The sequence below is a fragment of the Arabidopsis thaliana genome, chromosome 5 (genome assembly GCF_000001735.4).
Source record: "Arabidopsis thaliana chromosome 5, partial sequence".
NCBI classification, from domain to species: Eukaryota; Viridiplantae; Streptophyta; class Magnoliopsida; order Brassicales; family Brassicaceae; genus Arabidopsis; species Arabidopsis thaliana.
In genome coordinates, this window is record NC_003076.8 from 44,736 (window position 1) to 70,693 (window position 25,958).

A 25,958-nucleotide genomic window follows, 5' to 3' on the forward strand; every position below is an offset into this window, starting at 1 on the left:
TTATCGCATTTAATTAAAAAAAGAAGAAGAAAACGTTGTATATAGTTTCCCGCTTATCTCAACTGTTCCTCTTCCTCGACGTTCACTGTTTACAAACCCTAAGTCGTATCGAGATTCAATTGCCTAATTCACTGTCAAGTTTCAACGACTAAGAAGAAAAGGTACAATATTTCGTAGCGATTTTTCTCGTTTTGTTGAATGTTGTTCGTTTTCCCTTGTCGGATTTTCTCCAGAAATCGATCGGTTTTGTAGTTTCCTCTGTCTCTAACCCAAAAACCCCTATCTTGTTTTGCGACATTAGTCTATCTTCTTCTGAGATTTCTGTTCATTGCGTATTTTAGCACATATAAACAGAACCCGCCTTTTTCGTTTTCTAGGTATTCATGATCTATCGATTCAAAGATTGTAGATTTATCTGCATGTACCCTTTTACTCTATCATTGTCTCAAAAATGGCTCCTTTTACTTTGGGTATTGATCTGTATGTGTAAAACGTTGACCCTTTTACTTTAACTCTTGTATGAAATGCGGATTTTGAATCGAAAGATGTCAGACGATTTCGAGAATTCGGTGATAAACTTGAAGCTGCTCATAGATGAAGAGAAAAACAAAGTTGTATTCGCTGAGGCGGGTACAGATTTTGTCGATATACTCTTTAGCTTTTCGACTTTGCCTATGGGAACAATTGTTAGATTGCTGGAGATGCATCACAAGTCACGCTCAATAGCCATTGGTTGTTTCAACAACATCTATGCAAGTGTTGTGAGTATGGGAATGAAGCATTTCAGTACTCAAGCTTGCAAGCAAATGCTTTTGTTTCCTGGGAGTTTGAATCAGGACAAATGTCAAAATATGAAGCTGAAGATAGATGATTCCGAGGCTACCAAGTGTTTCATGTGTCCTATGTTTGTGCGAAGCGGACAATGCAGCAAAGGCTATAGCAATTTTAAGACCTCTAGGTGTAGCTGTGGGAATTTCATGGATGAGGTGATTCAGTTTCAAGGAGAAGGTGGCCGAGGAAATGGTTCTCAAGCTGAAGTATTTGTGAGGGGTGCTCATACTTCATTCATAATCACTGATGATTTGAAAGTGCAAGTTAACTCTGTTGGGTCAACGCTTAATGTTCTTAAAGATCTTGCCTATGCAGATTGCGATAAGTTGGTTGAAATGATTCTTGAGGTGAATCTCCAAGAGGTATGTTTCTTCTTCTTCTACTACTGCTACTACTAGACTTTTACCCTTCATGTTCTTAATCCAGTTTCTTCTAAACGTTTTAGGTAGCGACTTTGCTGGTGTGTTTGTTCACATCGGATACTCCATTGACCGATACATTTCTGAAAAAGAAAAGCTCACATGGTATGAACAGGATTCATAAAAGGCCGAGTCCTTCTCTCAGTGAAGATAGAGAGGAAACAAAAGCTGATCAAACGATAATGCTCAATGCGTATGTTAGGAAGGAGGAAGGGAACATTCTATATGTTGAATGTGGTGACGACTTTGTTGATCTTCTTTTCTCTTTCCTTGCTATGCCTCTGGAATCTGTATGGGACATCTCGGGCAGAGGAATCATCCTTGGATGCATTGGAAACTTGTGCAAAAGCTTCAAGGATTTGAGTAGTGCTTCCGCAACTGAAGCTTCAGCTTTTAAATGTGTTCTTCCTCATTACTACAAGTGCCAGAAGCAGCTGCTAAATGATGTTGTCACAACCCATCAGCCACCAACTTATTACCGTTTTGTATCGTTCTCTGCGGATCATTTTCGAGAGTACCGTTTGTCTGAAAACTCTGGTAAGCGACTTGTGTATGACTGGGATAAACTCGTGCCTGTGACTTCGATAGATCCGAAAACCGAAGGCAACAACACTGCTGAAACAAGTGGATTTGTGAAGAGAGGGACAAAGTTCATGGTGACAGATGATCTGATCATTAATCCTTCGAACTCAACCTCAACCATTGGATTCTTAAAGGAGAAACAGACTCGACTAGATGAAGTTGAAATTCGAGTGATCAATATGACAAAAGAAGAGGTAATATGCTTGTCAACGATCCCTGTTTGATATTTAAACATACATATTCTTGCCAAACTACATCCATTGATCCTATATATGCAATCGCAGGCCATCAGATTATTGGGAGCTTCAATGGTGACATCCTCTGCCTTAAGCACTGGTCTGCTAGCTATGGAATCAGCTTCAACAAGTGATCCTAAATGCCGGTTTTTTAAGAAGCCGAAGATTGAGACAGAGACTTGAGAAGCAATGTTCTAACCGAAAGTTCATGTTCTTTGCTAGATTTGATCACTAGAGAATCTTTTGCTTAGCATCTGTAGAATCTGTTTCAGTTACTGTATTAGTTTTTTTTGGACATCGACTTTGTCTAATCTTTTGAGTAGCAAAAAACTGTTTCAGTTACTATATTTGTTTTTTGAACATCTACTCTGGCTGATTCAGTTACTAGCATAGCTTTCGGGACATGGAGTTTGTCTAATATTTTGATTAGCATCTGACTGTTTCAGTTACTAGTATGTTTCTTGGACATCACTTTGTGTAATCTTTTCTTATTTTGAACGATCTCTTTTGTTCATCACATCGAAATTAGTCAACTTTTGTGATCTTGGAAATTGGGTTGACCCAATTCATGTGAAGCTTAATTTTTCGTGTATTTTTAAAGAAAGTTATTTGAATAAATGCAGTGTAGGGGGAAGCTAAAAGGGTTGTTTTTTGTTTATTGGCTCTAGGGTGTTGCTGACTCATTTTAGTCAGTGTCAAGATTTAAACCATTCTTAATTGGAGCCGCTGAGATTAAATATATATGACTCTAGGTCTCTAGCACTTTGCCTGGTTTTATCAGAGTGTCCTCACCAGGCTTCAGTTATTTTGCTCTTTTCTTTAGTCTATCTGGCCTAATATGGCTGAAAGTTCTGAAGAACCAAAGGTCAGTCTGAGACTCTTCATTGATGAAGAGAAAAACAAAGTCGTATTGGCTGAGGCTAGTAAGGCTTTTGTTGACGTGCTCTTCAGCCTTCTGACATTGCCAATGGGCACCATTATCAGATTGCTTGAGGAGCATCGAGAATCTCAACCAATTACTGTTGGCTGTTTTAGCAACCTATATAGAAGTGTTGCCGAGATGGGCATTGACAACTTCAAAACTGATGTTTGCAAGCATATATTGCTTCATCCAAGGAGTGTGAGGGATCTACAGTACAAAAGGCTTATGCTCAACATAAACCCTACTGAGGTCAAGCTCTTCAAGTGTCCAATTTCATGCAATTTCTACAGTCATTTTAGCACTTCTCGATGCCAATGTGGAAGTTCGATGAACAAGGAGTTTCAAGAACCAAGAGTAGTGCCAGTTGCAAGCAGCATACAAAATGATGTTAATGGAGTATTCATCATAACTGATGACTTGAAAGTGGCAGTTAGGTCCACTGACGTTGTCTTGAATGAGCTCAAATCCCTAGGCTCCGGTGATATTAGTAAGCTCCGCGAAATGCTTGTTTATATCGGTTTTGAAGAGGTAATTCATGTTTTGTAATTTTGAAGAGCTATATGTATGTCGTACTTGAAAAACATGCCCTGCTTCTAATGTCTAACGGTTAACTCTTAATTTTGTTCTAGGTACTAACTTTGCTGGAATGTATGTTCTCCTCAAAAGCTCCCTTGACGAACACTTTCTTGAACAAACAAACCTTCCAAGGTCAAGGTGTGACCAAAGTTTATGAAACTTTAAGTCCATGTATGGAGACAAATGGAGACACGTTTTTAACTTTGGATGTGATAGTAAGGAAGCAGGACATGGAGATTTTATATGTTGAATGCGGAGAAGACTTTGTTGACCTCCTTTTCACGTTTCTTGCTGTTCCGCTGGAATATGTAGTGGGAATCTCTGGTAACAGCTGCAGTTTTGTGTGCATTAGAAACTTGATTAGAAGCTTCAAAGATTTGAATGCTGCAGAAGTCTCAACCTCCAAATCCGCGATCCACCATTTTTATACATGTCAGAAGCAGTTGCTCAATATCATCACTGACCAACCTCCGCTCTACCATCGCTACAACTATTATAGCTTGAAAGAGTGTTCGGGCTCGACTCCTTTGATTTTGATAGATCCAGAAGGTAGTGGCTTTGTGAAGAGAGAGACGAAGTTTACTGTATCGGATGATTTGATTGTTACTGCTATGAACTCGAGCTCACCTATTTGCTTGCTTCAGAAGTTTCAGATTCACGCAGATGACCTCGAGGTGCAACAAATAAGTACCAGCAAAACAGAGGTATGCTTGTACTAATTTGTAGCTACACTTTTTTTATCAACTAGATATTTTTAACCTTTTTTTGTGTAATCAGGCTACGAGTTTGCTGAGAGCTTCCTTGGTAACATCCTCTGCATTGAAAACTTCTTTAAGGAACTTGATTTTGAAGAACCCCGAGGAAGAGATTTGAAGAAACAGAGAGAGATTCTTGCAAGGTTACATTTTTTTTCCTTTCTCAAGTAATACACTTTTACTTGTTCTCCCTTGCTTTCTTGAATAACTTTTGTCTCTAAATCAGGCAATGAGTCTGATGAGAGCTTCTTTGTTGACATCCTCTGCTTTGAATTCTGCTTTATGGAACTTGATTGCGAAGAAGATCAAGGATGAGACTTAAAGAAACAGAGATCCTTAACTATTTAAGTTCCACATTGTTCCATCTTTTCTGTTTTATCTGATTTTTCTCTGGTTTCTGTAGACATTGAACTGAACACATGTTTTCCAGACAAACTTGGAATCTTTTTTATTTCTATGAAGTGAACCTGCATTGATGAACATTAACAGTCCTGTCTTATCAAAGCAATGGAGGTGTTTTGTGATTGGGATTGCTTGTGTGCGTGACTTTTATTTATTCTTGATCGCTCTCTTGTGAAAATTTGATTAGATTAGATGAAAAGTAAATTTACACGCCAAAATTATTTAGTAAAGATGAATAGACCCTAATGAAAATTAGAGAATCCAAGATAATATATCTAAAGATACAATAAGATCTTTTTGTAATATTAACCATTTCCTTATCTTTATCTCTCCGAGATCTTTCACCAGAATGTGAATCTTAAATGTAAATGCACGGTATGTGTTTTTCAGTTTGTGAGACAAGGAGAAGCTAGCTTAAAGGGTTGATCGACAATGGCTCAGAGTTCTACGGAACCAAAGTTTAGTTTGAGACTTATCATTGATGAAGAGAAAAACAAGGTTGTTTTGGCTGAGGCTGGTAAGGATTTTGTTCAAATTCTATTCAGTTTTTTGACATTGCCAATAGGAACAATCGTCAGATTGCTTGCAAAGCATCGAAAGTCTGATCCAGTTACTATTGGATGTCTTAGAAACCTTTATACAAGTGTTGTGGACATGGAACTTGATGATTTTGAGACTGATGCTTGTAAGCAGATGTTGCTTTATCCCAAGAACATTAGGGAGGCTCAATACAGAAACTTTAAGCTCAACATTGACACTAATGAAAGCTTAAAGTGTTTTGGTTGCCGATTTTTCTCAATCTGCAGAATGTGCAGTAATTTCAACACGTCCCTATGTAAATGCGGAAAGCTGATGAATGAGGAGATAAGTTTCTTAGAATATGAGGAAAATGATGTCGAAGGAGTATTTATGAGAGACAAGTCGTCATTTATCATAACCGATGACTTGAGACTCACGGATGATTCTACTAGTTCTCTCTTGCAAACACTCAAAGATCTTGGTTGTGCTGATGTTAGTAAGCTAAGAGAGCAGGTTCTTGATATCGGTCTCAAGGAGGTTATGACTTTGATGCAATGTGTTTTCACCTCAAATACACCTTTGACGGATGCTTTCTTGAAGAATCAAAGTTCAAACACGGTGAGGAAGATTTATAGAAAGCTGAGTGATGATAAAGGAGATGAAGCAGAACCAGACAAAGTTATAACTATTGATGCTATAGTAAGGAAACAGGACATGAAGATTTTGTACGTTGAGTGCGGTGAAGACTTTGTTGATCTTCTTTTCACTTTTCTCGCCATTCCGTTGGAGTCTATATGGGAAATCTCTGGTAACAGTATTACAATAGGTCGCATTGGGAACTTGTTCAGAAGCTTCAAAGACTTGAGTGATAATGAAGTGTTATCAGCATCCAAATGTATGATTCCGTATTATTATAGGTGCCAGAAACAGTTGCTCAAAATAAGAACTCCTACACCACGGGTTTACTTAGGACACTGTTATTCCAAGACACTGTCTTATTCTCAAAGCTTTTATTTGACTACAAAACGTACTACAAAGCGCATGACTTTTGTGGATCCAAAATCTGATTGTTGTGGTCGGTCAAAAGATGGTAAGGGGTTTGTGAAGAGAGGGACAAAGTTTATTGTGTCAGATGATCTTATTGTAACACCTAAGATTTCTAGCTCAACATTTTCCGTGTTGAAGAAGTTTCAGATTCTCACAGATGATTTGGAGGTGCAAGCAATTACCATCAGCAATGCAGATGTAAAAAACTTGTTGTATAGACTAAACCCTTTTCTTTTTTTCCAACAAAATTATGATTCTTTGTACTTCAATATCAGGCTTTGAATCTGTTGGGAGCTTCATTGGTGACATCCTCTGCTTTGAGCTCTGCTTTTGGGAATTTGATTGTGAAGAAACCGAAGGAAGAGAATGTTTCATGGAACCCGGTTTCAAAGAAACCAAAGGTTGAGACTTGAAGAAACACAAAGTGGAGAGAATCCTGAGCTACTATTGATTGGTCAACCCAAAATTTCAATTGCTTGCTAGAATTGTTAATTTTTTTTATCATATGTTCTTGACTTGAGTTGCCTACTTGGTTTATTTGAAACTTAAAACACATTTCAAGCAAAATCATAAACTTTTGTCCCCATCTAGTTTTCTTCTTGTCCTCTTTCTCAGTCAACGTGAAAGGGAAGCTCTAAGGGTTGTCTTTGTCTGTGTCTATTGGGTTTTGATGACCCATCAATATTGTTCATTCATGGGGAAGCTCAAAAGGTAGTTTTGTTGTTTGTTTAGAGTTAAGTAAAAAGTTTGTAAATTTAAGTGCAGGCTACAGTCCTGGGGAAGCTCAAAGGGTAGGGTTTTTGTTTATGACTCGTTATTATTGTTCATTCAATGTCAGACTTTAGACCCTCTTAAAATGAGAGTTGATGCTTCAGTTTCTTAACGTGTCGCTTCTGTTTCTGAGTGTTTTAGAAAAGTTTTCTCATCTATCTTGCTTTCGTCTTTCTTTCATCTATTACGCTAATGGCTAAAAGTAGTGAGGAGCCTAAGTTTTCTTTGAGACTTATTGTTGATGAAGAGAAAAACAAGGTTGTTTTGGCTGAAGCTTGTAGGGATTTTGTTGATGTACTCTTCAGCCTTCTGACACTTCCAATGGGAACCATTGTCAGATTGCTTGAGAATCATCGAAAATCTGAGCCAGTAACTCTGGGCTGTTTTAACAATCTCTATAGAAGTGTTGTGGACATGGGCAGTGATTGTTTTGAGACTGAAGCTTGTAAGCAGATGCTTGTGTATCCGAAGAGTGTGAAAGACCTCCAGTGCAAAAGGCTTAAGCTCAACATAAACCCTACTGAGGACATCAAGTGTTTTAAGTGCTCAAGTTACTGCGGCTTGTACAGTAATTTCAGCACCTCTAAATGTCGTTGCGGAAAATTTATGAACGAGGAGATTCAGTTAGAAAACGAGGAACAAGATTTAGGCCGGTTTCAAGATGATGATAATGGAGTATTTGTCAGCGGTAGGTGTTCATTCGTCTTAACCGATGACTTGGAAGTGTCAGTCAAGTCCACTGAACTTGTCTTGAATAAGCTCAAATCCTTAGGTTGTGCTGATGTTGGTAAGCTCGGTGAAAGGCTTCTTGATATTGGTGTGAAAGAGGTATGTTAGTTAGTTTATTCTTCAAGCGTTTGTGTTATCATTACTTTATTAGTTCTCTCTTACTATATCTGAATCTTGGACTAGGTACTGACTCTGCTGGGATGTATATTCTCCTCAAATGCTCCCTTAAAGGACATTTTCTTGAACAAGAAGATTACACAAGGTGCGACGAAGTTTTACAAATCGCAAAGTCCATGTTTGGAGAAAAAAGAAGATGAAGCAGAACCTGAAAAGGTAGTAACTTTGAAAGCATTTGTGAGGAAGCAGGACATGAAGATTTTATTTGTTGAATGCGGAGAGGAATTTGTTGAGCTTCTTTTCTCTTTTATTGCTGTCCCGCTTGAATCTGCATGGGAAATCTCTGGCAGCAGTATCTCCTTAGGTTGCATAGGAAACATGTGTAGAACCTTCAGGGACTTAAATGAGGAGACTCAAATGTCAACTTCCACATGCGCACTTCCGTCTTTCTATAATTTCCAGATGCAACTGCCTGGTATTATCACTCAACAACCTCCGGTGTACTACCGTTACAGGCTCTACGATTACAGGCAAATGAACTATGGTTTGACTACAAACGGTAATCGAACTACTTATTACCGCAAAGACAGAATCGTTCGGGTGGATTTGAAGGATCCCAAATCCCGTGGCAGCGATAAGTCTGCTCAGGGGTTCTTGAAGAAAGCGACAAAGTGTACTGTATTAGATGATCTGACCATTACATCTATGAACTCCTGCTCCACAGTTTGTTTACTAAAGAAGTTGCAGAGTCACGCAGACGATCTAGAGGTGCAAGTAATTAGTATCAGCAATGCAGAGGTATGTTTCTGTATACCCTTTTTGATCCTGTATTCTTGAAAGGAACTTGACTGACACTTGATTTTGAATTAGGCTTTGGATTTGTTGAGAGCTTCCTTGGTGACATCCTCTGCTTTGAGCACGACATTATGGAATTTGATTGCTAAGAAACTGAAGGAGGAGACTGATTTATGGGACACGGTTTCAAAGAAAGTGAAGGAAGAGACTTGAAGAAATAGAAAGCTAGTGAGAATGAACTCTAAGTCGATTGTTGATTATGTTTTTAGAATTCCGCAAAATCTACATTACATTCCTCATGTTTTCTTCCAAGCCTTATCTTTCTTTGTAAGACTAATCAAATTATTGTTTTATGGAAATTCATCTTAATAGGGTTTTTTAAATGCAGGCAAAAACTTGCACATCTTTTTGAGTTTATAAAGCAACAAGCCTAAAATCTGGAATTTCCTAGTACGATAAGACTGAAATATACAACCATTACCAAAAAAAATGCATCCATATACAAAAGTTTATAATAAGATCCAGTTGGTATATAGTAATTGGGAATGTTGAAGACATATGAAGTGTTGATCAGAAAAAAATAAGACTTGAAGTTAATTAATGGAAACCCTCTTTCTCAGCCAGAAGACTTGAAGGCTTCTATTCTCCTCCGTTGCCCACAAAAACAAAATTTGCTTCGCCGTTTTCGGCTCCGGCGTGATTCTTGAGAAGAACTGAAGTAGAGAGAGAGATCTGAAATCTCAATCTCCGATTTAACTTGGTAACTAGAGAAGCTTTTGATTCCTATTCTTTCTTTTGATTTGTATTTCTTAGGGTTCCGTTCATGTAACTTTTACAGCGACAATGCTTCAAATTCGTCTTCGGAGGGATTCCCCGACGGAAACTGGAAATGGTGCGAGGCCTTCTCCGACGGAGACGGTTACTGTAGCCTGTCCCGACCATCTCGTCCTCGCCGATCTTCCTGTTGCGAAAGGAATCGGTTCCGTGACTCCCACCACCGTAATCAAGCCCGTCGGTCGTCGTTCTCGCCGTCAGCTAGGCGAGAGAGTTCACTTCTGCGTTCGTTGCGATTTTCCGATTGCAATCTATGGTCGTCTGGTAAAAAACTTCGCTTCCTTCATTGGTTTATGGCTATATTGATTTGCCTTAAAGAGTTTTTTTAAGGGGGCTCTTCTTCTATATGTGATTGAAACTTTTTTTGTTTTGTTTTGGTTTTGCAGATTCCTTGTGATCATGCCTTTTGCCTTGAATGTGCTCGCAGTGATTCCATCTGCTATCTGTAACCATCTTTAACTCTCATCGAATTTCATTAGAAGCTTTGATAGAGATACTTTAGATTGTTTGGTAATCTACAGAGACGCAGGATTATCATAGTTTGAACTAGGCTTCGAATTTCATTAGAAGCTTTGATAGAGATATTCTAGATTGTTTAGTAATCTACAGAGACATTTTAAGATTTACTAGGCGTAGCGATTATCAGACTGAAATCTTGTTGTCTCTTGTGTGTGTGATTACTGCACAGATGTGATGAGCGGATTCAGAAGATTCAAACAATCAAGATGATGGAAGGGATCTTCATCTGTGCAGCTCCTCATTGTCTTAGGTCTTTCCTGAAGAAACTTGACTTTGAAGCCCATGTCCATGACCTCCATGGAAGCCTATTACAAGCCGATGCAGAGAAAGAAGATGGTAACCAGTCAGATGTTCAGAGCACAATGCAGCAGTCTTCAGCTTCAGAATCCACCTTGCGAGCTCCTTTAAGATCCCAGCTGCAACAATCCCGTGAACTAAACAGGTCGGCGTCATTTGCAAAGTCACAGTCTGGATTTAGTCAAGTCCAGAATTACCCTCCAGATAGCGATAACTCTCGCCCTCCTGGATTCGAAACCGCTAGTCCTAAACCAGGAATCCGGTTCCCAGACTACCCCCAGCCTATGAATCTTATGCAACCGCCCAGCTTGCCCGTTCCAATGAATCAAAACCCGGGTTTACCACAGCAGTTTGGTTTTCCTTCGTATCCAACAACAGAGAGTGGATCATCTCAACAATTCTTTAACGGTGCTCAGTACGAGATGACAAGAACAGAGAGCGGCGGATCAGAACAAAGTTCATTGCTCGGGTATCCCCCGCCTTCACCAATGACGAATCTGAATTTCCAAGGATCGTATCCTCCTCCATCATGGAATCCCGGAATGGCACCGCCTCACACGACCCAGCAGGTTAACCGGGGTAGAGACGGTCAAAGTTTTGGGTGGCCACAAGAGAACCGTGATGGCTTTGGGCAGGAGTAAGAGTAGTCTAGTTTGAATTTGTGCAATGTTAAACTCGTCGTTTGAAAGTTTCAAGTACTTTTGTTTCTAAAAACTGTGTCGTTTGTTGTTGGTCTAACATGTAATTCGAGTAAACCCAATTTCAACCGAGCCAAAACCGTGCCAAAAATTCCATCGGAAAAACCAAACTGATTTGGGTTGAACCAAAGGTTTTACACCATTTTATAGGAACAACCATCGTAGATTGCACCCACTGTGTCACTGTGATAAAGAAAGAACTAAGATTGATATTTTGGTTTTTAGCTCTTTTTCTTTACTGTTTTGGGAGGATGATGATGATGGTTATTATATGAGTTGAGATTTTTTCTAAACACCGCCGATGATCTCACTAATCTTAGGCACAGCTATGCTTACAGACAATATTTCACAGTCTCTTTATTGGGATTCCTTCACTCTACATATGTATTCACTATTCAGCACCAAGTTCAAATTTCTGTAAGCATTTATTCTCTAGCATAAACACACACGAAAATATACTATTAGCTAGTTAAGTATAAAATTATCAAATAACTTATTCATATTTGTTAGTTTTAAACTAGAAATCATGTGAATTGAACTGAACCAGTTATTGATAAGTGTGTGGCTATGAGAAATTTCGTTTCAAATGGATTCTCCAATTATGAACCATAATGATACATAACAATATTTGCAAGACACCATTATTTCACATTATGAGAATAGAAGAAAACTGAGATCTAAGACACTTTTTCCCATGTTTTCTATGAATTATTACGATCCCCATATAAATTTTCAAAATGTAAAAGCTATAATCATTGTCGTAATTTTCATGATTAATCACACCAATCATTATGACCAACCAAAGAGAATGTAAATGTAGGATATAGTTCATTTTCTTTTCTTTTTTTTTTTTTACGACAAAATAAGGTCATTCATTTAAGCTAAAAGCGGGCGGTTTTCTTCTAGAGAAAACCAGTCCGGAGTAGAAAAGCTTACATGGGAAAAAATAGAACCTCGTGCTCTTGCCTTCTTAGCAAGACAATCAGCACAAACATTGTTTAAACGTGGAATAAAAGATAAAAAAAAACGAGGAAAGTTAGGCTTTAAAGAATAAAAATTTTTTAACTCAGAAGAAAAAGCGGGCCACTCATCAGGAGTGTCCAAAAGTTGCGTCAACTCCTTGCAATTAGTTTTTTTTTATCATAATTAGTTTTTTTTTTTTGGGTCTGCTACTTTTTCTCAATATAAGTTTATATTCTACACGTAATTTAAAGTTCCCTTTTCTAAGTATATACTCCTGTTTAGGAAAGACTAAAAAAGCTTATTTGATTGGTGAAAATATAAGTAAAAAGCCCACATTAATGGCATTGATTGCGTTGAGGTCAATTGATGGAAATAATCACGTCACGTAAAAAGTTCTCGACATAGATCTTTGATAACCAACAAAGACAAGAACGATAAATACCAGCGAATACAATTATGAAAATACGCCTAACACGTACGAAAATGTATGTATGCACACGCTTCAACAAAGATTTCATGCTTTGTTTGGTAAAAGTATACGAAAATATATATATATATATACAAAGTAAAGATAGTGTTCAAGATTTTTTTAATTTTGGGTAAATAATAAGATTGATTGGAAATGTTATAAGAAAAAGGAAAACAGGAGAGAATAGTGAATAGAGAGACCAAACAACAAATAAGATTTGATGGCGTGAATTGCTTTTTCTGCTTTTCTACTTTTGCTTGGCTCTTAGTTTTTAAATTTAAATACGACTTTAGGGTAATGGACAAAGCCTGAAAATTCACTTTTTGCTTCATAAAAAACAAAATTTGTCAAGGGTATTTTATTTCTTTCAGCTGAAATTAAGACGTAAATGGTGGTTTGCTTGTTTTTGTTGCAAAACGAATAGTATATCGTAGCGACAACCCCATGCAAATTGCAAAGTGATGCGAGTATTGACAACAAAAAGAAGAGAAGCTTAGCCAGTACAAATAAAGTTGTTCAGAAGAAAAACAAATTCGTATAAGCACACGTGTAGCTGGATATTCTCAGCATTTACATTAATCAATCAATATATACACTTCAATCTAATGTTTATATTAAGAAATTGATTGAGATTTGATAGTTTTTGTATGTTTTGATGGACAACAATGAAAAATTGTTGTCCCTCTAATCATTTTTTTTTTTTGGCTGTTCGTTTTTTTTGTTTTTCTCAAAGAACAGAAATATCAGAATGGCAGAGAGATCGATCAACCCATTAACCATAAAATCACAGCACTGTTTTTATTATATTAAAATTGTCAGACTCAATATTTAACCTTCTTTCTTAAAAACAAAAAATAGCGCAGATTTAATCTGACACCTGCAAAATATTTCATTAAATATTTTAAATTTCTTTAAATAATAAATAACTGTTTGTTATTTCTCTTCATCTCCTTTCTCTTTCAATGTCCGTTGGTAAAAGACGAAAGTTTCAGACATAACATCTCTTCCCATCTCTCTCCCCTCTAAGCAATTAAGCAGACAAGACACTGATGATATGAGACGAAGAGAAAGAAGTCTTATCACTCATCCTTTCCTCTTATGAATCTCTCCGCCGACCAAGCTCCCGTCACCGCCGTCGACGAACTAGCTCCGCCTTCTCAACCGCATCGCTTATCTACATCATGTGATCTCCACCCAGAAGAGCGTTTCTCCGGTTTCTGTCCTTCTTGTCTTTGCGACCGCCTCTCCGTCTTAGATCACAACGCCGCTCCGCCACCGTCTTCTTCTTCCCGGAAACCTCCCTCTATCTCCGCTGTTTCGTTAAAAGCTCTCTTCAAGCCCTCCTCTAGTGGTACCAACAACTCCAACGGAAACGGTCGGGTCAGACCCGGTTTCTTCCCGGAGCTCCGACGTACAAAGTCCTTTTCCGCAAAGAACAACGAAGGATTTTCCGGTGGGTTTGAGCCACAGCGTCGGTCTTGTGACGTCAGACTTCGTGACGACGAAAGAAACCTTCCCATCAATGAAGCTGCCTCCGTCGATAAAATCGAGGAGGAGGCTAGGGAGTCTAGCGTGAGTGAGATAGTTTTAGAGGTGACTGAAGAAGCTGAAATTGAGGAGGATGAAGAAAACGGTGAGAAAGATCCCGGCGAGATAGTTGAGGAAAAAAGCAGCGAAATTGGTGAGGAAGAAGAGGAATTGAAGCCAATGAAGGATTACATGGATCTCTACTCACAAACAAAGAAACCGTCGGTGAAAGATTTCGCCGGGAGTTTCTTTTCGGCGGCCTCTGTTTTCAGCAAGAAGCTTCAGAAATGGAAGCAGAAGCAGAAGGTGAAGAAGCCGAGAAACGGTGTCGGCGGAGGACGGCCACAGTCTGAAATCGGAGTAGGCCGGAGATCAAGCGACACCGACCCGAGATTCTCTCTTGACGCCGGGAGATTCTCCGTCGATATAGGTCGGATTTCAATGGACGATTCTCGCTACTCATTAGATGAGCCAAGAGCGTCGTGGGATGGACACTTAATCGGCAGGACAACGGCGGCTAGGGTTCCTCTGCCGCCATCGATGTTATCAGTTGTGGAAAATGCTCCGTTGAATCGATCAGACATGCAGATTCCATCGTCTCCGTCAATTAAACCGATTAGCGGTGACTCCGACCCGATTATCATAATCCCAGGCGGATCCAATCAAACTCGAGACTACTACACTGGACCTCCGTCGTCACGGAGACGGAAGAGCCTCGACAGATCCAATTCTATTAGAAAAATTGTAACGGAGCTAGAGGATGTCAAATCGGTATCAAATTCGACAACAACAATAGACTCAAATTCCATGGAAACAGCGGAGAACAAAGGGAATCAAAACGGCGATAAGAAATCGAGACGGTGGGGAAAATGGAGCATTTTAGGGTTTATATACAGAAAAGGTAAGGACGATGAAGAAGAAGATAGGTACAGCAGATCCAACAGCGCCGGAATGGTTGAGAGGTCTTTATCGGAATCATGGCCGGAGATGAGGAATGGAGAAGGAGGAGGACCGAAGATGAGGAGGAGTAACAGCAATGTGAGCTGGCGAAGCTCCGGTGGAGGATCGGCGAGGAATAAGAGTTCGAGGTATTCGTCCAAAGATGGAGAGAACGGAATGTTGAGGTTTTATTTGACTCCGATGAGGAGAAGCTGGAAGACCAGCGGTGGTAGTGGTGGAGGCGGAGGCGGTGGTGGTGGTGGTGGGTGGGAGAAGACGGCGGCTAAGGCGAATAGTCACGGCCACTCTATAGCGAGGAGGGTTATGAGGCTGTATTGACCAAAGTGTCCCTCTTCATTTTAATTATTGGGAGCAATGTGAGGTTTTGGTTTGGGGTTCTCTAATTATCTTTGTGAATAAATTGGATATCTACTTAACCGGAGTTAATCGGACCAAATTGGAACCGGGTCGTTTTCAAAAACCTAAACTTATAAACACTCGGAGTTTTGAGTTATGCTCTCTCTCACTCACTCCGCCGCCGTCCCTGCTTCCACCACATCCTCCGATTTATGATTGGATGGGATCATCGAGCTGATTCGATTGCAAGAATGCAAGTAAGAACAAGAGACTGATTGAGAATTGTAAAAACCGGAAATTTGGGTGATGCTTTGAAAGTGTTTGACGAAATGTCTAAGAGAGAAGAACAACTTGAGGTATGGAACAACTGAATTAGTCAAGGCTGGATAATGACTAAGGTAACATCTTTATAGTCTCTGGCTAGCTTTTGTTCTCTCTGTTTCTCGTACTTTGCATCAAAAATCAAACCGCATTAGTATCATCTTCTCTTAACTTCACCAACTAGCTAAGTCTGAGTTCCAGGCCTTTCTCTGTGTCTGCATTACCAAGCTTGCATAGAGATTGAATCTTTAAGTAGCTTAAACAAACATAACAAATGGTTTTTGAAGTGAGCAGCATAAGCACACACATCGGTCTTGGTGGTTTGAGTAAACATCACTGAGATTTGTTGTTTTACGATGCAATAGCAAATGTAAAAGTAGCTTGACGTATCAAGCCCAAGTGTTAAGTTTCAAACTTGGGTCTATTAATCAAGTTATATGATCTTTGTTGCTACCTTTTTCCCTTTATTTGCTTTTTTCATTCTCTATTCAAAATCAGCCAACCTTTGCTTGTATTTCCATTCTCCACTGTCTCTCTAATCTGATCAATCCTGCAGGTTCTTTGAAAGCTTGCATTCGAGTCTCAGAGCGTTTGATCACGGATTCATCACTACTATTCTAGTTGCAATCAAAGAAATGGTTTCACTAGCGGAATCTCAGCACAACGCTTGTGTTAAATACAAACCCTTGAACTCTGCAACCACAAAGCAATAAGGATAGTCGAATTCAAAAGTAGTATCTTGTAACCTAAACTCAAGCAAAGAACTTCAAACTTGCTTGTTTATGAAAAATAAAAATAATATCTGTAAATATGTTTCAGTAACGAGATTATCAAACATTGCGACTAATTTCAAATCAGAATTCGTGATTGCAGCCATCGTTATGTTTTTTGTATCATCAAAGCGCATGCCCGGTCGTTTTCTTGTAAGTGTACCATTTAGCAATCCAAAGGTAGACCAAGAAATTCAAGAAACTCAGACCAGCTAATAGCCAAAAGAAGTAATCAAGATGACCATTGTTGAGGTTCTTAGCGATCCAGCCTGGTCTTCCACCTGATCTCGTGACTTTAGTGACCAATGTCACCAGAAATGTGCTCAGATAGTTCCCAAATGCAATTGCGGTGAGCGACAAAGCCGAGCAGAGACTCCTCATAGCATCAGGAGCTTGGTCATAGAAGAACTCAAGCTGACCTATAAACGTGAAAACCTCGGCGCAACCCACCAAAAAATACTGCGGAACTTGCCAGAAAATCGTCATCGGGATAGTCTCTTCATTGTAAAGATTGTGTGTTTGAACGTAGTTTAACCTTGCGACCTCGAGGATTCCCGCAGAGACCATAGAAAAGATGGAGATTACAAGCCCGATTCCAATCCGTTGAAGCTGTGTGAATCCGCGTTCGTGACCTGTGTATTTCCGGGCGAAGGGAACAATTAGCTTGTCGTAGACAGGTGCCCAAAACAGGACACTAAGCGTATCGAATAAGGAGAGTGATGCGGAAGGGATTTTGAAGTTAGGTCCCATGTGTTGGTCCAGTGTGTTGCCTTGTAGTACAAACACAGTCCCCATTTGGCTATAAACCGAAGCGAAAACAATCCCTGTGGCCCAAATCGGTAAGAGACGGATCAGTGCTTTGAGCTCTTCTACTTGTGTCACTGTGCATAGCTTCCATGAAGACGACTTAGCTGCTCCTTTGTTGTCACTCTCTGTTTCCACTGCTGCCTTATCAAAGAACCTGAAATGATTTGAAGTGAGCCAAAAGTTAACCTAACAACACAAAATTACAGACCGGACTTGCTTGTGCCTTACGTTAATATTTTGGTGTGTTCGAGCTTGCGGCTTCCTATGATACTGCTTTCGGCGTCTTGGTTCTCGTAGAGAAGAGATTCATCTTCAGGAATTTTCACTTTAGATTTTCTGCATGAAGCCACAATGACTTGCAGCATTCTTGTGAGAGGACTTCCTCCTGGTTTCTGCAGCCTGTAGAAGTTGCTTCCGGCGAAGAAGAACACGACGGCTATAGCCATTGCGACGGTGGGAACACCTAAACCCCAACCCCAACCAACATTCATCTGAATCCAAACGAGAACAGAGGAAGCAATCATTGCACCAACGTTGATCACAAAGTAGAACCAGTTAAAGAAAGAGCTCTTAGACTCTTTCTCTTTTTCGTCTGTATCATCAAACTGATCAGCACCAAAGGAAGAGACACAAGGCTTGATCCCTCCAGTTCCGAGTGCGATCAAGTAAAGCGCTATGAATGTAATAGCGGTTTGACCCGCTGTTGCGTGACAGGTTTCTCCGCTGCAGGTTGGTGTTAGACCAGGAACCGAAGCTGATATCGTCAATAGCGTCATTCCCTAAATTACAGAAACAAAAAAAAAAAGAGCAAACAGTTTCAAGATTCTGTGATTTTCTTTGTTCACGTTGAGAGCAAACAGAGCAAAGAGTAAATTATTACGGCAATGTAGATGACGACAAAGGAAGCGATGGTCCAGTATCGACCGAGATAAGCATCGGCGATAAAAGCACCGATCAAAGGAGTAGCGTAACATGTTCCAGACCAGTTACTGACACTCTTAGAAGCAGAGACGTTTTCCATATTCATTTGTTTCTCGAGATAGTTGATGAGATTAGTACTCATTCCATAGTAAGCTAATCTTTCACAGCACTCAGTTCCTGCCAATTGCTCATAGATACAATCAAATCAAATTCAGAACAAAAAAAAACGATTTGGTTTTTATTACAACAAAAGATTAAAGGTTTGAACAATACCAAGAATGAATCTGCAAGCTTTCCAGGTTCCAGTTTTATTCTTGTTGGCTGGTTTCTTGTGAATGTCAAGAGTTCCATCTTTTGTGTATATATCCTTGTCATCTTCCATTGTTGTTTGGTTTCGACAAGTTTAAGTGTGACCCCTGAGTTTTCAACAATGTGAGAATTTTTGACCTGATTTACTGAGAAAAAGGACAAAAGATGACTTCTTTGCCAAGTAAAATCTACACAACGATATTTCTACGACTAATTATCGGATTTAGACAGATAAGCCTCCATATATATATATGTGTGACTCCACGAAGAAACAGAATTGAAAAACATCGATTTATTTTATGAGCAATAGCCAAAGTAATGTCCATTACATGCATCATGACAAAAACATAACGCGTTTTCTAGACACAAACTGACAAAATCGGAAGCCATACATACATATATAATTTCGTCGAAGAAAGCTACGGATCTGAAAACTCGAAAACACACAATCGCAAATTTCGTTTGAAAATGAAAATAAATCTAAGAACACTCCTCCCGAAAATGTGTGATTACTAGTAACAGAAATTGTTCATAGAATCAAAAAAAAGACAGATCAAAGATAACCAGATTTAATATTTAGAAACGGTTAATCGTTGGTGAAAGATTCGTTTACCTTTTCTCGGGGAAGCGACGACAGAGTTTTGTGCCGGGATTTGAACTACACGGCTGAGGAAGATAAACTTGAGGGCTTGAGCGTTTCGTTTTGCGCCGTGTGATAGATATTTATAAGGAAACACTCTGAATAGTGAAGGTGAATCAGGCAGTTTCGTGATTTTACCAGTTACGTCCTCGCATTTATTATCTTTCTCTTTGTTATTTTGTTGAATTTTGAATAACTTTCTTGAATCTTTGAGAAGATGTGGGGATGCTAAATCCTATTCATAGTAATGTATCATTAAAGATTGTGGTTGTGTAGGTTTGAATCCCTTTCATTTATATGTTAAAGAATCAAAAATTATAACAAAATTACCTAATTCCTAACAAAAAATTGAAATAGTTATGGAAACATATCTTTTTGTTTTTGATCAAAAGGAAACATATCTATAAACGGATAATCAATATTGTGAACAAAAAAAAAACGGATAATTAATACACCAAATAACTTATGGATTCTTTTTGTGATTGTGTCCAGATTCATGGAACGGTTACATGACACATCGATCATAGAATTGAAATTTATTTCAACGACTCAAGAGAATAGCAGATTGAGAATCTCTGTACAACTTTTCTATTTCTACAACTTCTAGTCAAAACAAACCTACCACACAAAAGAAGTGTTAAGTGGTAGAGAAAGATTAACTTTTTTAACCATAAACTCACAAGAGGTTAAACAAACCTACCACGCAAAAGAATTGTTAATATCCTGATTAGTAGAACTAATAAACTTGTTTGAAAACTTAATGCACACGCATTATCTGTGACCTATATATGGAATAAACAAAATGCGTAAACAAGTTGTAATAGATGTTAATATAACCACGAAAAAACAAAAAACAAAAGTTGAGAGACTATAGAACTATGAAAATAAGTTTAATAGTACTTAAGAAAAAAAATTGATATAATTTTCTGTTATGTTTTCTCAGATTGTTTTCTACGATTGATGCTGTGAAGAACTAACTTGTTTCTTATTGATTCATAATGAGGTTACATCACATATATATACATACTTGAGGAGGTTACATGTCTAATGGGCTAGGTTACAAAAGCCCATAACTACTTAAGTATATGACCGACCTAAGTATAGTCTCCATGGGCCGGACCTACGGGCCGGACTGACTGTGGCTTCTCTCCATGGACCGGGCCGACAGGCCGACGGGCCGATGGACCGATGGACTGATGGGCCGACTGGTCGATGGGCCGTCACACCAATGGGCTGACGGACCTATCCTCCAAAGACATGGGCCACGGTTATGGAGTCCATCCAACAAGTGGTTTACAACACTCCCCCTTGGATGACATAACCGTGTAGATGCCAACGGGATCTCAGTAATACGCTAGGGGAATGCTGCCTCATTAAAACCTTACTAGGAAAACCCTTTTCGGGACAAAACCATAGTGAGGAAAAAGAGTACAGCACGCATTACTCCCCCTGAATTGGTCATCTCTATAAGTCCTTAAGCCTCCGCATCCCAACCTGATGCGCGAGCTTCCTCAATGTCGTTGCTGGTAATGCCTTGGTGAATAGATCGGCTGAATTGTCGCTTGAACGTACTTGCACCACCTTAACTTCACCATCCTTCTGTAAGTCATGCGTGAAGAAGAACTTGGGCAGAATGTGCTTCGTCCGATCTCCCTTGATGTATCCTTCCTTGAGCTGAGCAATGCATGCCGCGTTGTCCTCGTATATGATGGTCGGCTCCTTGTCTTCGACCATTCCACAATCGGCTCGTATGTGTTGAGTCATTGACCTCAACCACACACACTCGCGGCTGGCCTCGTGCATTGCCAATATCTCCGCGTGGTTAGAGGAAGTGGCCGTGATGGTCTGCTTCATTGATCTCCAGGATATCGCGGTTCCACCATGAGTAAACACATAACCCGTTTGTGACTTTCCATTGTGCGGATCTGAAAGATATCCTGCATCAGCAAAACCAACTAAACCTTCTTTGTTATGGTTAGTATAATATAAACCAAAATCAATTGTCCCTTGTAGGTATCGAAGCAAATGCTTGATTCCTTCCCAGTGCCTCTTGGTCGGACAAGAACTGAATCTAGAGAGGAGGTTCACGGCAAAACATATGTCCGGTCTAGTGTGGCTAGACAGGTACATCAACGCTCCTATGGCACTGAGATATGGCATTTCAGGACCGAGAATTTCTTCATCGTCCTTCTTTGGACCGAATGGATCACTATCCAATCCTAGGCTCCTCACCTGCATTGGGCTGGTCAATGGGTGAGCCTTGTCCATATTAAATCTCTTGAGTATTGTCTCTGTATATGCCCTTTGATGCACAAGGATTCCTTTATCTACATACTCAAGCTGCAATCCCAAACAGAACTTTGTCTTGCCTAAGTCTTTCATTTCGAATTCTTTCTTTAGATATTCGACTGTTTGGGCGATTTCCCCAGAGATTCCCAGGATGTTCAAATCATCCACATATACTGCTATTATCACAAATCCTTTGCTAGCAAACTTCTTGATGAAGATGCATGGACTGATGGGGTCATTTTTATAGCCCTCTTTGACTAAGTACTCACTTAACCTATTGTACCACATGCGCCCACTTTGTTTCAGTCCATAAAGTGATCTGTTCAGCCTTATGCAGTATTGGTCTCGAGACCCATTTTTATCTTTTCCTTTGAGCTCAATACCCTCTGGTAATCTCATATATATCTCATTATCCAGTGGACCATATAGATATGCGGTTACAACATCCATTAACCGCAAGTCAAGGTTCTCTCTTATTGCCAGACTTATTAGATATCTAAAAGTCGTTGCATCCACCACAGGGGAGTATGTCTCTTCATAATCTACTCCCGGTCTTTGTGAGAATCCTTGTGCCACAAGCCGTGCCTTATGTCTCACGATTTCGTTTTTTTCATTTCTCTTCCTCACAAAGACCCACTTGTGTCCTACTGGCTTTATATTAGATGGTGTCCTCAATATTGGACCAAACACATCTCTTTTCTTTAATGAACCTAACTCCACATCAATGGCTTCTTTCCACTTAAGCCAATCTGACCTTTGAGTGCACTCTATTATAGACGTGGGTTCATGATCCTCATTTATCTCATATGCTACCTCATATGCAAATTTCTCGTCGACGTCGACTTCTTTTCGGTTCCATTTTATTCCAGACATGATGTAGTTTATTGAGATCTCATCATTATCAATTCCTTCAGGACCATGAGCTTCGGCGTCCCGAATCTCATTTGGTGGTTCCTTAGGACTTGCCGCGGCCATGTCTATGGTTTCCTTTACCTCGGTTCCCATTGCACCTTTCTTAGTCTTTCGAGGAATTTTATCTTTGGAACCTATTGGTCTACCACGTTTCTTCTGTGGGTTAGACTCGGTAGCAATTACATTGATTCCCTTCTGGATATCAATACGTACTGGTGCATTACAAGCTGGTATGTACGATTTCACAACTCTCTTTGGGTCAGCAAAGGAATCTGGCAACTCATTAGCTAGCTTTTGCAAATGTATAATTTTATGGACCTCTGAATCGCACATCAGAGTCCGAGGATCTTGCCAATTCAAGGATGTTTGATTCCATGCTATCTCTTTTATTTCTTTACCCAGCTTGTTCGTCTCACCACCTAACGCAGGGAACTCGGATTCACTGAAGTGACAATCCGCGTATCTAGCCTTAAATAGATCGCCCGTTGTCGGCTCTAGATACTTTATAATGGTGGGAGAATCAAATCCAACATATATTCCCATCCTCCTCTGAGGTCCCATCTTTGTTCTCTGTGGTGGAGCAATTGGTACATATACGGCACACCCGAATGTCCTTAGATGGGATATGTCTGGCTCATGACCCGTTAACAATTGGGATGGTGAATATTTGTGTTCACTAGATGGCCTGATACGAATAAGTTCCGATGCATGTAATACAGCATGTCCCCAAGCGGCTACTGGAAGCCTCGACCTCATAAGTAATGGTCGAGCTATCAATTGGATTCGTTTAATGAAGGATTCCGCTAATCCGTTCTGTGTATGTACATGTGCCACGGGATGTTCCACACTTACCCCCATGGACATACAGTAGTCATTAAACGCTTGGGACGTGAATTCACCGGCATTATCTAGACGTATAGTCTTAAGCGGAAAATCTGGAAAATGGGCTCTCAGACGTATGATCTGGGCCAGTAACCTAGCAAATGCTTGGTTCCTAGAGGACAACAGACAAACATGTGACCATCTTGTCGATGCGTCAATGAGGACCATGAAGTATCGAAACGTCCCACATGGTGGGTGTATTGGTCCACATATGTCCCCTTGTATCCTTTCCAGAAAGTTTATGGTCTCTTTATTGACCTTTGCCGGTGATGGCCTTATTATGAGTTTCCCTTGTGCACATGCAGCACACGTGAGCTTCTTTGGGATAACTCTCTTTTCTTTTAGGGTGTGCCCCTTTGAACTTATCATTAGCTTTCGCATCATGTTATGACCCGGATGGCCAAGCCGGTCATGCCACAAAGTGAACTCCTCTATGAACTCTTTGTTCATTGCCAAATTATCTTCGATCATGTTGATCTTAGTATGGTAAAGACCAGTGGACAATGCGGGTATAGTTTCTAGGACTCTCTTAAGTCCTTGGGCGATCTCTGTTATATGTAGGAATTCTCTATTCCCTTCACCCTTTGTTTCAACGTGGAAACCATTAAGACGTATGTCTTTGAAACTTAACAAGCTCCTCTTTGAGCTGGGTGAATACAAGGCATCACTTATTTCAAGATGTGTGCCGTTTGGTAAGAGTACATGGGCTTGGCCGTAGCCCTCAATGAGACTCGCTATACCCGCTATAGTGCTAATGTTGGCATTTCTCAATGTTAGATTTATAAAATATCTTTTGTCTCTTAATATAGTGTGGCTTGAGCCACTGTCCACTATGAGTATGTCCTTGTCCTCGGCCATTTCTAAATGTGGACAAGAACTATATCTTAGGCGATAAAGCAAACAATAATGAAGCAAAGCAATTCCATAAAAATAAATAAATCCAAGACATCGAGCAATAGAAATCAAACTACAAAGCAAAGCAAACAAATCAAATTTAAAATTAGATGTCTATTCTCCCAAGATGTCCGAAGTCTCATAATCCATTAGGTCATCTTTCTCGTGGTCGAAATCCCCTTCACCATCGAGATGAACCAAATTTGCTTCGGGTCCCTTTTGCTTTATCATCTCTTGATATGCCTCAATGAGGTGCTTAGAGGTTCTGCACGTCTTTGCCCAATGGTCGTCCATGCCACACCTATAGCACACGGACTTAGCCTTTCCTCGCGGTTTGTTAATACCACGGCCTCTACCCCTACCTCGGCCATAGTTCCCACGGCCTCTACCACCATAGTGGTTTCCTTGGCCGTAGAAATTGCCACGACCTCTTCCACCACGTCCTCTGCCACGGCCACGGCCGTGAGGGTTACCCCTATGGACGTAGTTGGATTCCTTGGTCGCCTGAGGTTCATTAGGCGCTTTGGCCATTTCGGCTCTATTGGCTTCGGGCACAGCTGTGGATCCGGGAGGTCTCAATGCGCTGTTCATGAGTAACTGCTCATTGTTCTTCTCAGCAAGAAGCAGGCAGGAGGCTAGACTTGTGTAAGTCGTAAACCCTTTCGCACGGTACTGTTGCTGAAGCAGTACGTTGTTCGCGTGAAAGGTCGAGAAAGTTTTCTCGAGCATGTCATTCTCAGTCACCTTCTCACCACACAGCCTCAGGATAGAGACAATCTTAAAAAGCTCGGAGTTATACTCCTCCACGGATTTATAATCCTGGATCCTGAGGTTAAGCCAATCATGTTGGGCTTTGGGTAGTTGTATGGTCCTTTGGTGGTCATATCGATTCTTCAACTCAAGCCAAAGCTCAAGTGGATCCTCGACTGTAAGGTACTGATTTTTCAAGCTCTCTGCTATATGATGGCGTATGATCGAGATCGCCTGATACTTTGACCTCTCCGTTTTCTCATTTCCTTCCACAATGCACTCGGCGAGTCCTTTAGACTTCAGCTCAATCTTGGTGTCCAATGCCCATTGAAGGTAATTGTCACCAGATGCCAAGAGTGCAGCGTACATGAGGTTTGTGAGCTTCGACATCTACAATGAAGAAGTTACGAGTCAATATCATGTAATGGACAAATCATAAATGTCATGAAGACCATAAATCGATTTTCCTATTTACTCAAGGATTTGACTTTCTCTTTTCCTCTTTCCCTTGGGACAATTTCCTCTTTTCTCTAGGATAATTTCCCTTTTCTCTTTAGGATAATTTCCTTTTTCTCTTTAGGATAATTTCCTTTTTCTCTTTAGGAGAATTTCCTCTTTCTCTAGGGATTATTTTTCTTTCCCTCTTGGGAGAGTTTCCTTTTTCGGTCTTAGGGTAAATTTTCCTTTTTAGCGATTTTCTATTTTCCTTAGGGTTTTGGTTTTAGGGTTTATGCAACATGAAGGATTTTAACAATTCATGCATGCAACCATGAAATCAATCAAACTAAACATCCTAGACAACTTCAAACAATCACGAAATAGAATTAGGGTTTTGATCCGATTATAGTGTTTTCGATTTAGGGTTTATGTCTTTTAGGGTTTCGGATTCTAGGTTAATATGTTTTCGATTTGCAAGTTTAGGATAAGCAATAACAAGACAAACAATCGAGCAAACAAGCAATCATATTACAAACACTACTCAACCATTCGTTTTTAGGGTTTTAGCCGTTTGTTAGATCCATGTTCGATTAGGGTTCTTTAGCTTTAGGGTTTAATGAATTACCTTTCTCCTTTGGGGTTGTACGGACTGGAACCAGGAGCTAAAGACCTTGGTTATCGAACGGTGGTCGCTGGTCGACAGTTGGTGGTCGACGGAAGT

The 25,958-nt window shown here is 40.0% G+C and overlaps 7 protein-coding genes, 1 long non-coding RNA gene and 1 pseudogene across 13 annotated transcripts; 7 read left to right on the forward strand and 2 right to left on the reverse strand.

Moving 5' to 3' along the window:
• Positions 1-74: 74 nt before the first annotated feature.
• Positions 75-2,471, forward strand: AT5G01120 (hypothetical protein (DUF674)). The gene is made up of 4 exons (NM_120190.4): positions 75-161; positions 546-1,193; positions 1,277-2,026; positions 2,117-2,471. Exons 2-4 carry the CDS (start codon positions 546-548, stop codon positions 2,249-2,251), a joined length of 1,533 nt encoding a protein of 510 aa, NP_195732.1. The 5' UTR covers positions 75-161; the 3' UTR covers positions 2,252-2,471.
• A 363-nt stretch (positions 2,472-2,834) lies between these two features.
• On the forward strand, positions 2,835-4,777 carry AT5G01130 (hypothetical protein (DUF674)). Its single transcript, NM_120191.2, has 4 exons — positions 2,835-3,518; positions 3,620-4,270; positions 4,344-4,464; positions 4,548-4,777. Exons 1-3 carry the CDS (start codon positions 2,907-2,909, stop codon positions 4,437-4,439), a joined length of 1,359 nt encoding a protein of 452 aa, NP_195733.2. The 5' UTR covers positions 2,835-2,906; the 3' UTR covers positions 4,440-4,464; positions 4,548-4,777.
• Positions 4,778-5,155: 378 nt separating this feature from the next.
• On the forward strand, positions 5,156-6,702 carry AT5G01140 (hypothetical protein (DUF674); the record flags this gene model as incomplete). The annotated part of the gene is made up of 3 exons (NM_120192.1): positions 5,156-5,240; positions 5,289-6,487; positions 6,565-6,702. 3 exons carry the CDS (start codon positions 5,156-5,158, stop codon positions 6,700-6,702), a joined length of 1,422 nt encoding a protein of 473 aa, NP_195734.1.
• Positions 6,703-7,239: 537 nt separating this feature from the next.
• Positions 7,240-9,082, forward strand: AT5G01150 (hypothetical protein (DUF674)). Its single transcript, NM_120193.3, has 3 exons — positions 7,240-7,888; positions 7,973-8,704; positions 8,777-9,082. The coding sequence occupies exons 1-3, from the start codon at positions 7,253-7,255 to the stop codon at positions 8,912-8,914; spliced, it is 1,506 nt and encodes a 501-aa protein (NP_195735.1). The 5' UTR covers positions 7,240-7,252; the 3' UTR covers positions 8,915-9,082.
• Positions 9,083-9,120: 38 nt separating this feature from the next.
• On the forward strand, positions 9,121-11,317 carry AT5G01160 (RING/U-box superfamily protein). Of its 2 annotated transcripts, NM_120194.5 has the most exons (4): positions 9,121-9,461; positions 9,540-9,799; positions 9,922-9,980; positions 10,224-11,317. In NM_120194.5, the coding sequence occupies exons 2-4, from the start codon at positions 9,545-9,547 to the stop codon at positions 10,990-10,992; spliced, it is 1,083 nt and encodes a 360-aa protein (NP_195736.1). In that variant the 5' UTR covers positions 9,121-9,461; positions 9,540-9,544; the 3' UTR covers positions 10,993-11,317. The 2 variants fall into 2 exon arrangements, with proteins under 2 accessions (NP_195736.1, NP_001331186.1); NM_001342575.1 differs by having other exon boundaries at positions 9,121-9,799.
• A 1,958-nt stretch (positions 11,318-13,275) lies between these two features.
• On the forward strand, positions 13,276-15,401 carry AT5G01170 (hypothetical protein (DUF740)). Its single transcript, NM_120195.3, has one exon. It carries the CDS (start codon positions 13,580-13,582, stop codon positions 15,284-15,286), a length of 1,707 nt encoding a protein of 568 aa, NP_195737.1. The 5' UTR covers positions 13,276-13,579; the 3' UTR covers positions 15,287-15,401.
• A 71-nt stretch (positions 15,402-15,472) lies between these two features.
• On the forward strand, positions 15,473-16,479 carry AT5G01175. Of its 2 annotated transcripts, NR_142484.1 has the most exons (2): positions 15,473-15,702; positions 16,182-16,479. It is a non-coding gene; the product is annotated as an other RNA (long non-coding RNA). The 2 variants fall into 2 exon arrangements; NR_142485.1 differs by having other exon boundaries at positions 15,473-16,479.
• PTR5 (peptide transporter 5) lies at positions 16,282-19,201 on the reverse strand (the record flags this gene model as incomplete). 3 transcript variants are annotated; one of them, NM_120196.4, is made up of 5 exons in its annotated part: positions 19,046-19,201; positions 18,397-18,539; positions 18,083-18,300; positions 17,431-17,981; positions 16,282-17,356 (listed from the first exon to the last, which is right to left on the reverse strand). In NM_120196.4, exons 2-5 carry the CDS (start codon positions 18,503-18,505, stop codon positions 16,522-16,524), a joined length of 1,713 nt encoding a protein of 570 aa, NP_195738.1. In that variant the 5' UTR covers positions 18,506-18,539; positions 19,046-19,201. The 3 variants fall into 3 exon arrangements, with proteins under 3 accessions (NP_195738.1, NP_001331271.1, NP_001331272.1); NM_001342576.1 differs by having other exon boundaries at positions 16,522-17,356; positions 18,397-18,578; NM_001342577.1 differs by having other exon boundaries at positions 16,522-17,356; positions 18,397-18,570; positions 19,046-19,194.
• A 1,338-nt stretch (positions 19,202-20,539) lies between these two features.
• On the reverse strand, positions 20,540-25,189 carry AT5G01185 (annotated as a pseudogene; the record flags this gene model as incomplete). Its single annotated transcript has 1 exon — positions 20,540-25,189.
• Between the last annotated feature and the right edge of the window lie 769 nt (positions 25,190-25,958).

Excerpts from the sequence above, each read along its gene's own strand:
- AT5G01120 (NM_120190.4), top strand. The coding sequence starts at position 546 with ATGTCAGACGATTTCGAGAATTCGGTGATAAACTTGAAGCTGCTCATA. Across the intron at positions 1,194-1,276 it reads TTGAGGTGAATCTCCAAGAG|GTAGCGACTTTGCTGGTGTG; the intron begins GTATGTTTCTTC and ends TAAACGTTTTAG. Across the intron at positions 2,027-2,116 it reads TCAATATGACAAAAGAAGAG|GCCATCAGATTATTGGGAGC; the intron begins GTAATATGCTTG and ends ATGCAATCGCAG.
- AT5G01130 (NM_120191.2), top strand. The coding sequence starts at position 2,907 with ATGGCTGAAAGTTCTGAAGAACCAAAGGTCAGTCTGAGACTCTTCATT. Across the intron at positions 3,519-3,619 it reads TTTATATCGGTTTTGAAGAG|GTACTAACTTTGCTGGAATG; the intron begins GTAATTCATGTT and ends ATTTTGTTCTAG. Across the intron at positions 4,271-4,343 it reads TAAGTACCAGCAAAACAGAG|GCTACGAGTTTGCTGAGAGC; the intron begins GTATGCTTGTAC and ends TTGTGTAATCAG.
- AT5G01150 (NM_120193.3), top strand. The coding sequence starts at position 7,253 with ATGGCTAAAAGTAGTGAGGAGCCTAAGTTTTCTTTGAGACTTATTGTT. Across the intron at positions 7,889-7,972 it reads TTGATATTGGTGTGAAAGAG|GTACTGACTCTGCTGGGATG; the intron begins GTATGTTAGTTA and ends ATCTTGGACTAG. Across the intron at positions 8,705-8,776 it reads TTAGTATCAGCAATGCAGAG|GCTTTGGATTTGTTGAGAGC; the intron begins GTATGTTTCTGT and ends ATTTTGAATTAG.
- AT5G01160 (NM_001342575.1), top strand. The coding sequence starts at position 9,545 with ATGCTTCAAATTCGTCTTCGGAGGGATTCCCCGACGGAAACTGGAAAT. Across the intron at positions 9,800-9,921 it reads TTGCAATCTATGGTCGTCTG|ATTCCTTGTGATCATGCCTT; the intron begins GTAAAAAACTTC and ends TTGGTTTTGCAG. Across the intron at positions 9,981-10,223 it reads AGTGATTCCATCTGCTATCT|ATGTGATGAGCGGATTCAGA; the intron begins GTAACCATCTTT and ends ATTACTGCACAG.
- AT5G01170 (NM_120195.3), top strand. The coding sequence starts at position 13,580 with ATGAATCTCTCCGCCGACCAAGCTCCCGTCACCGCCGTCGACGAACTA.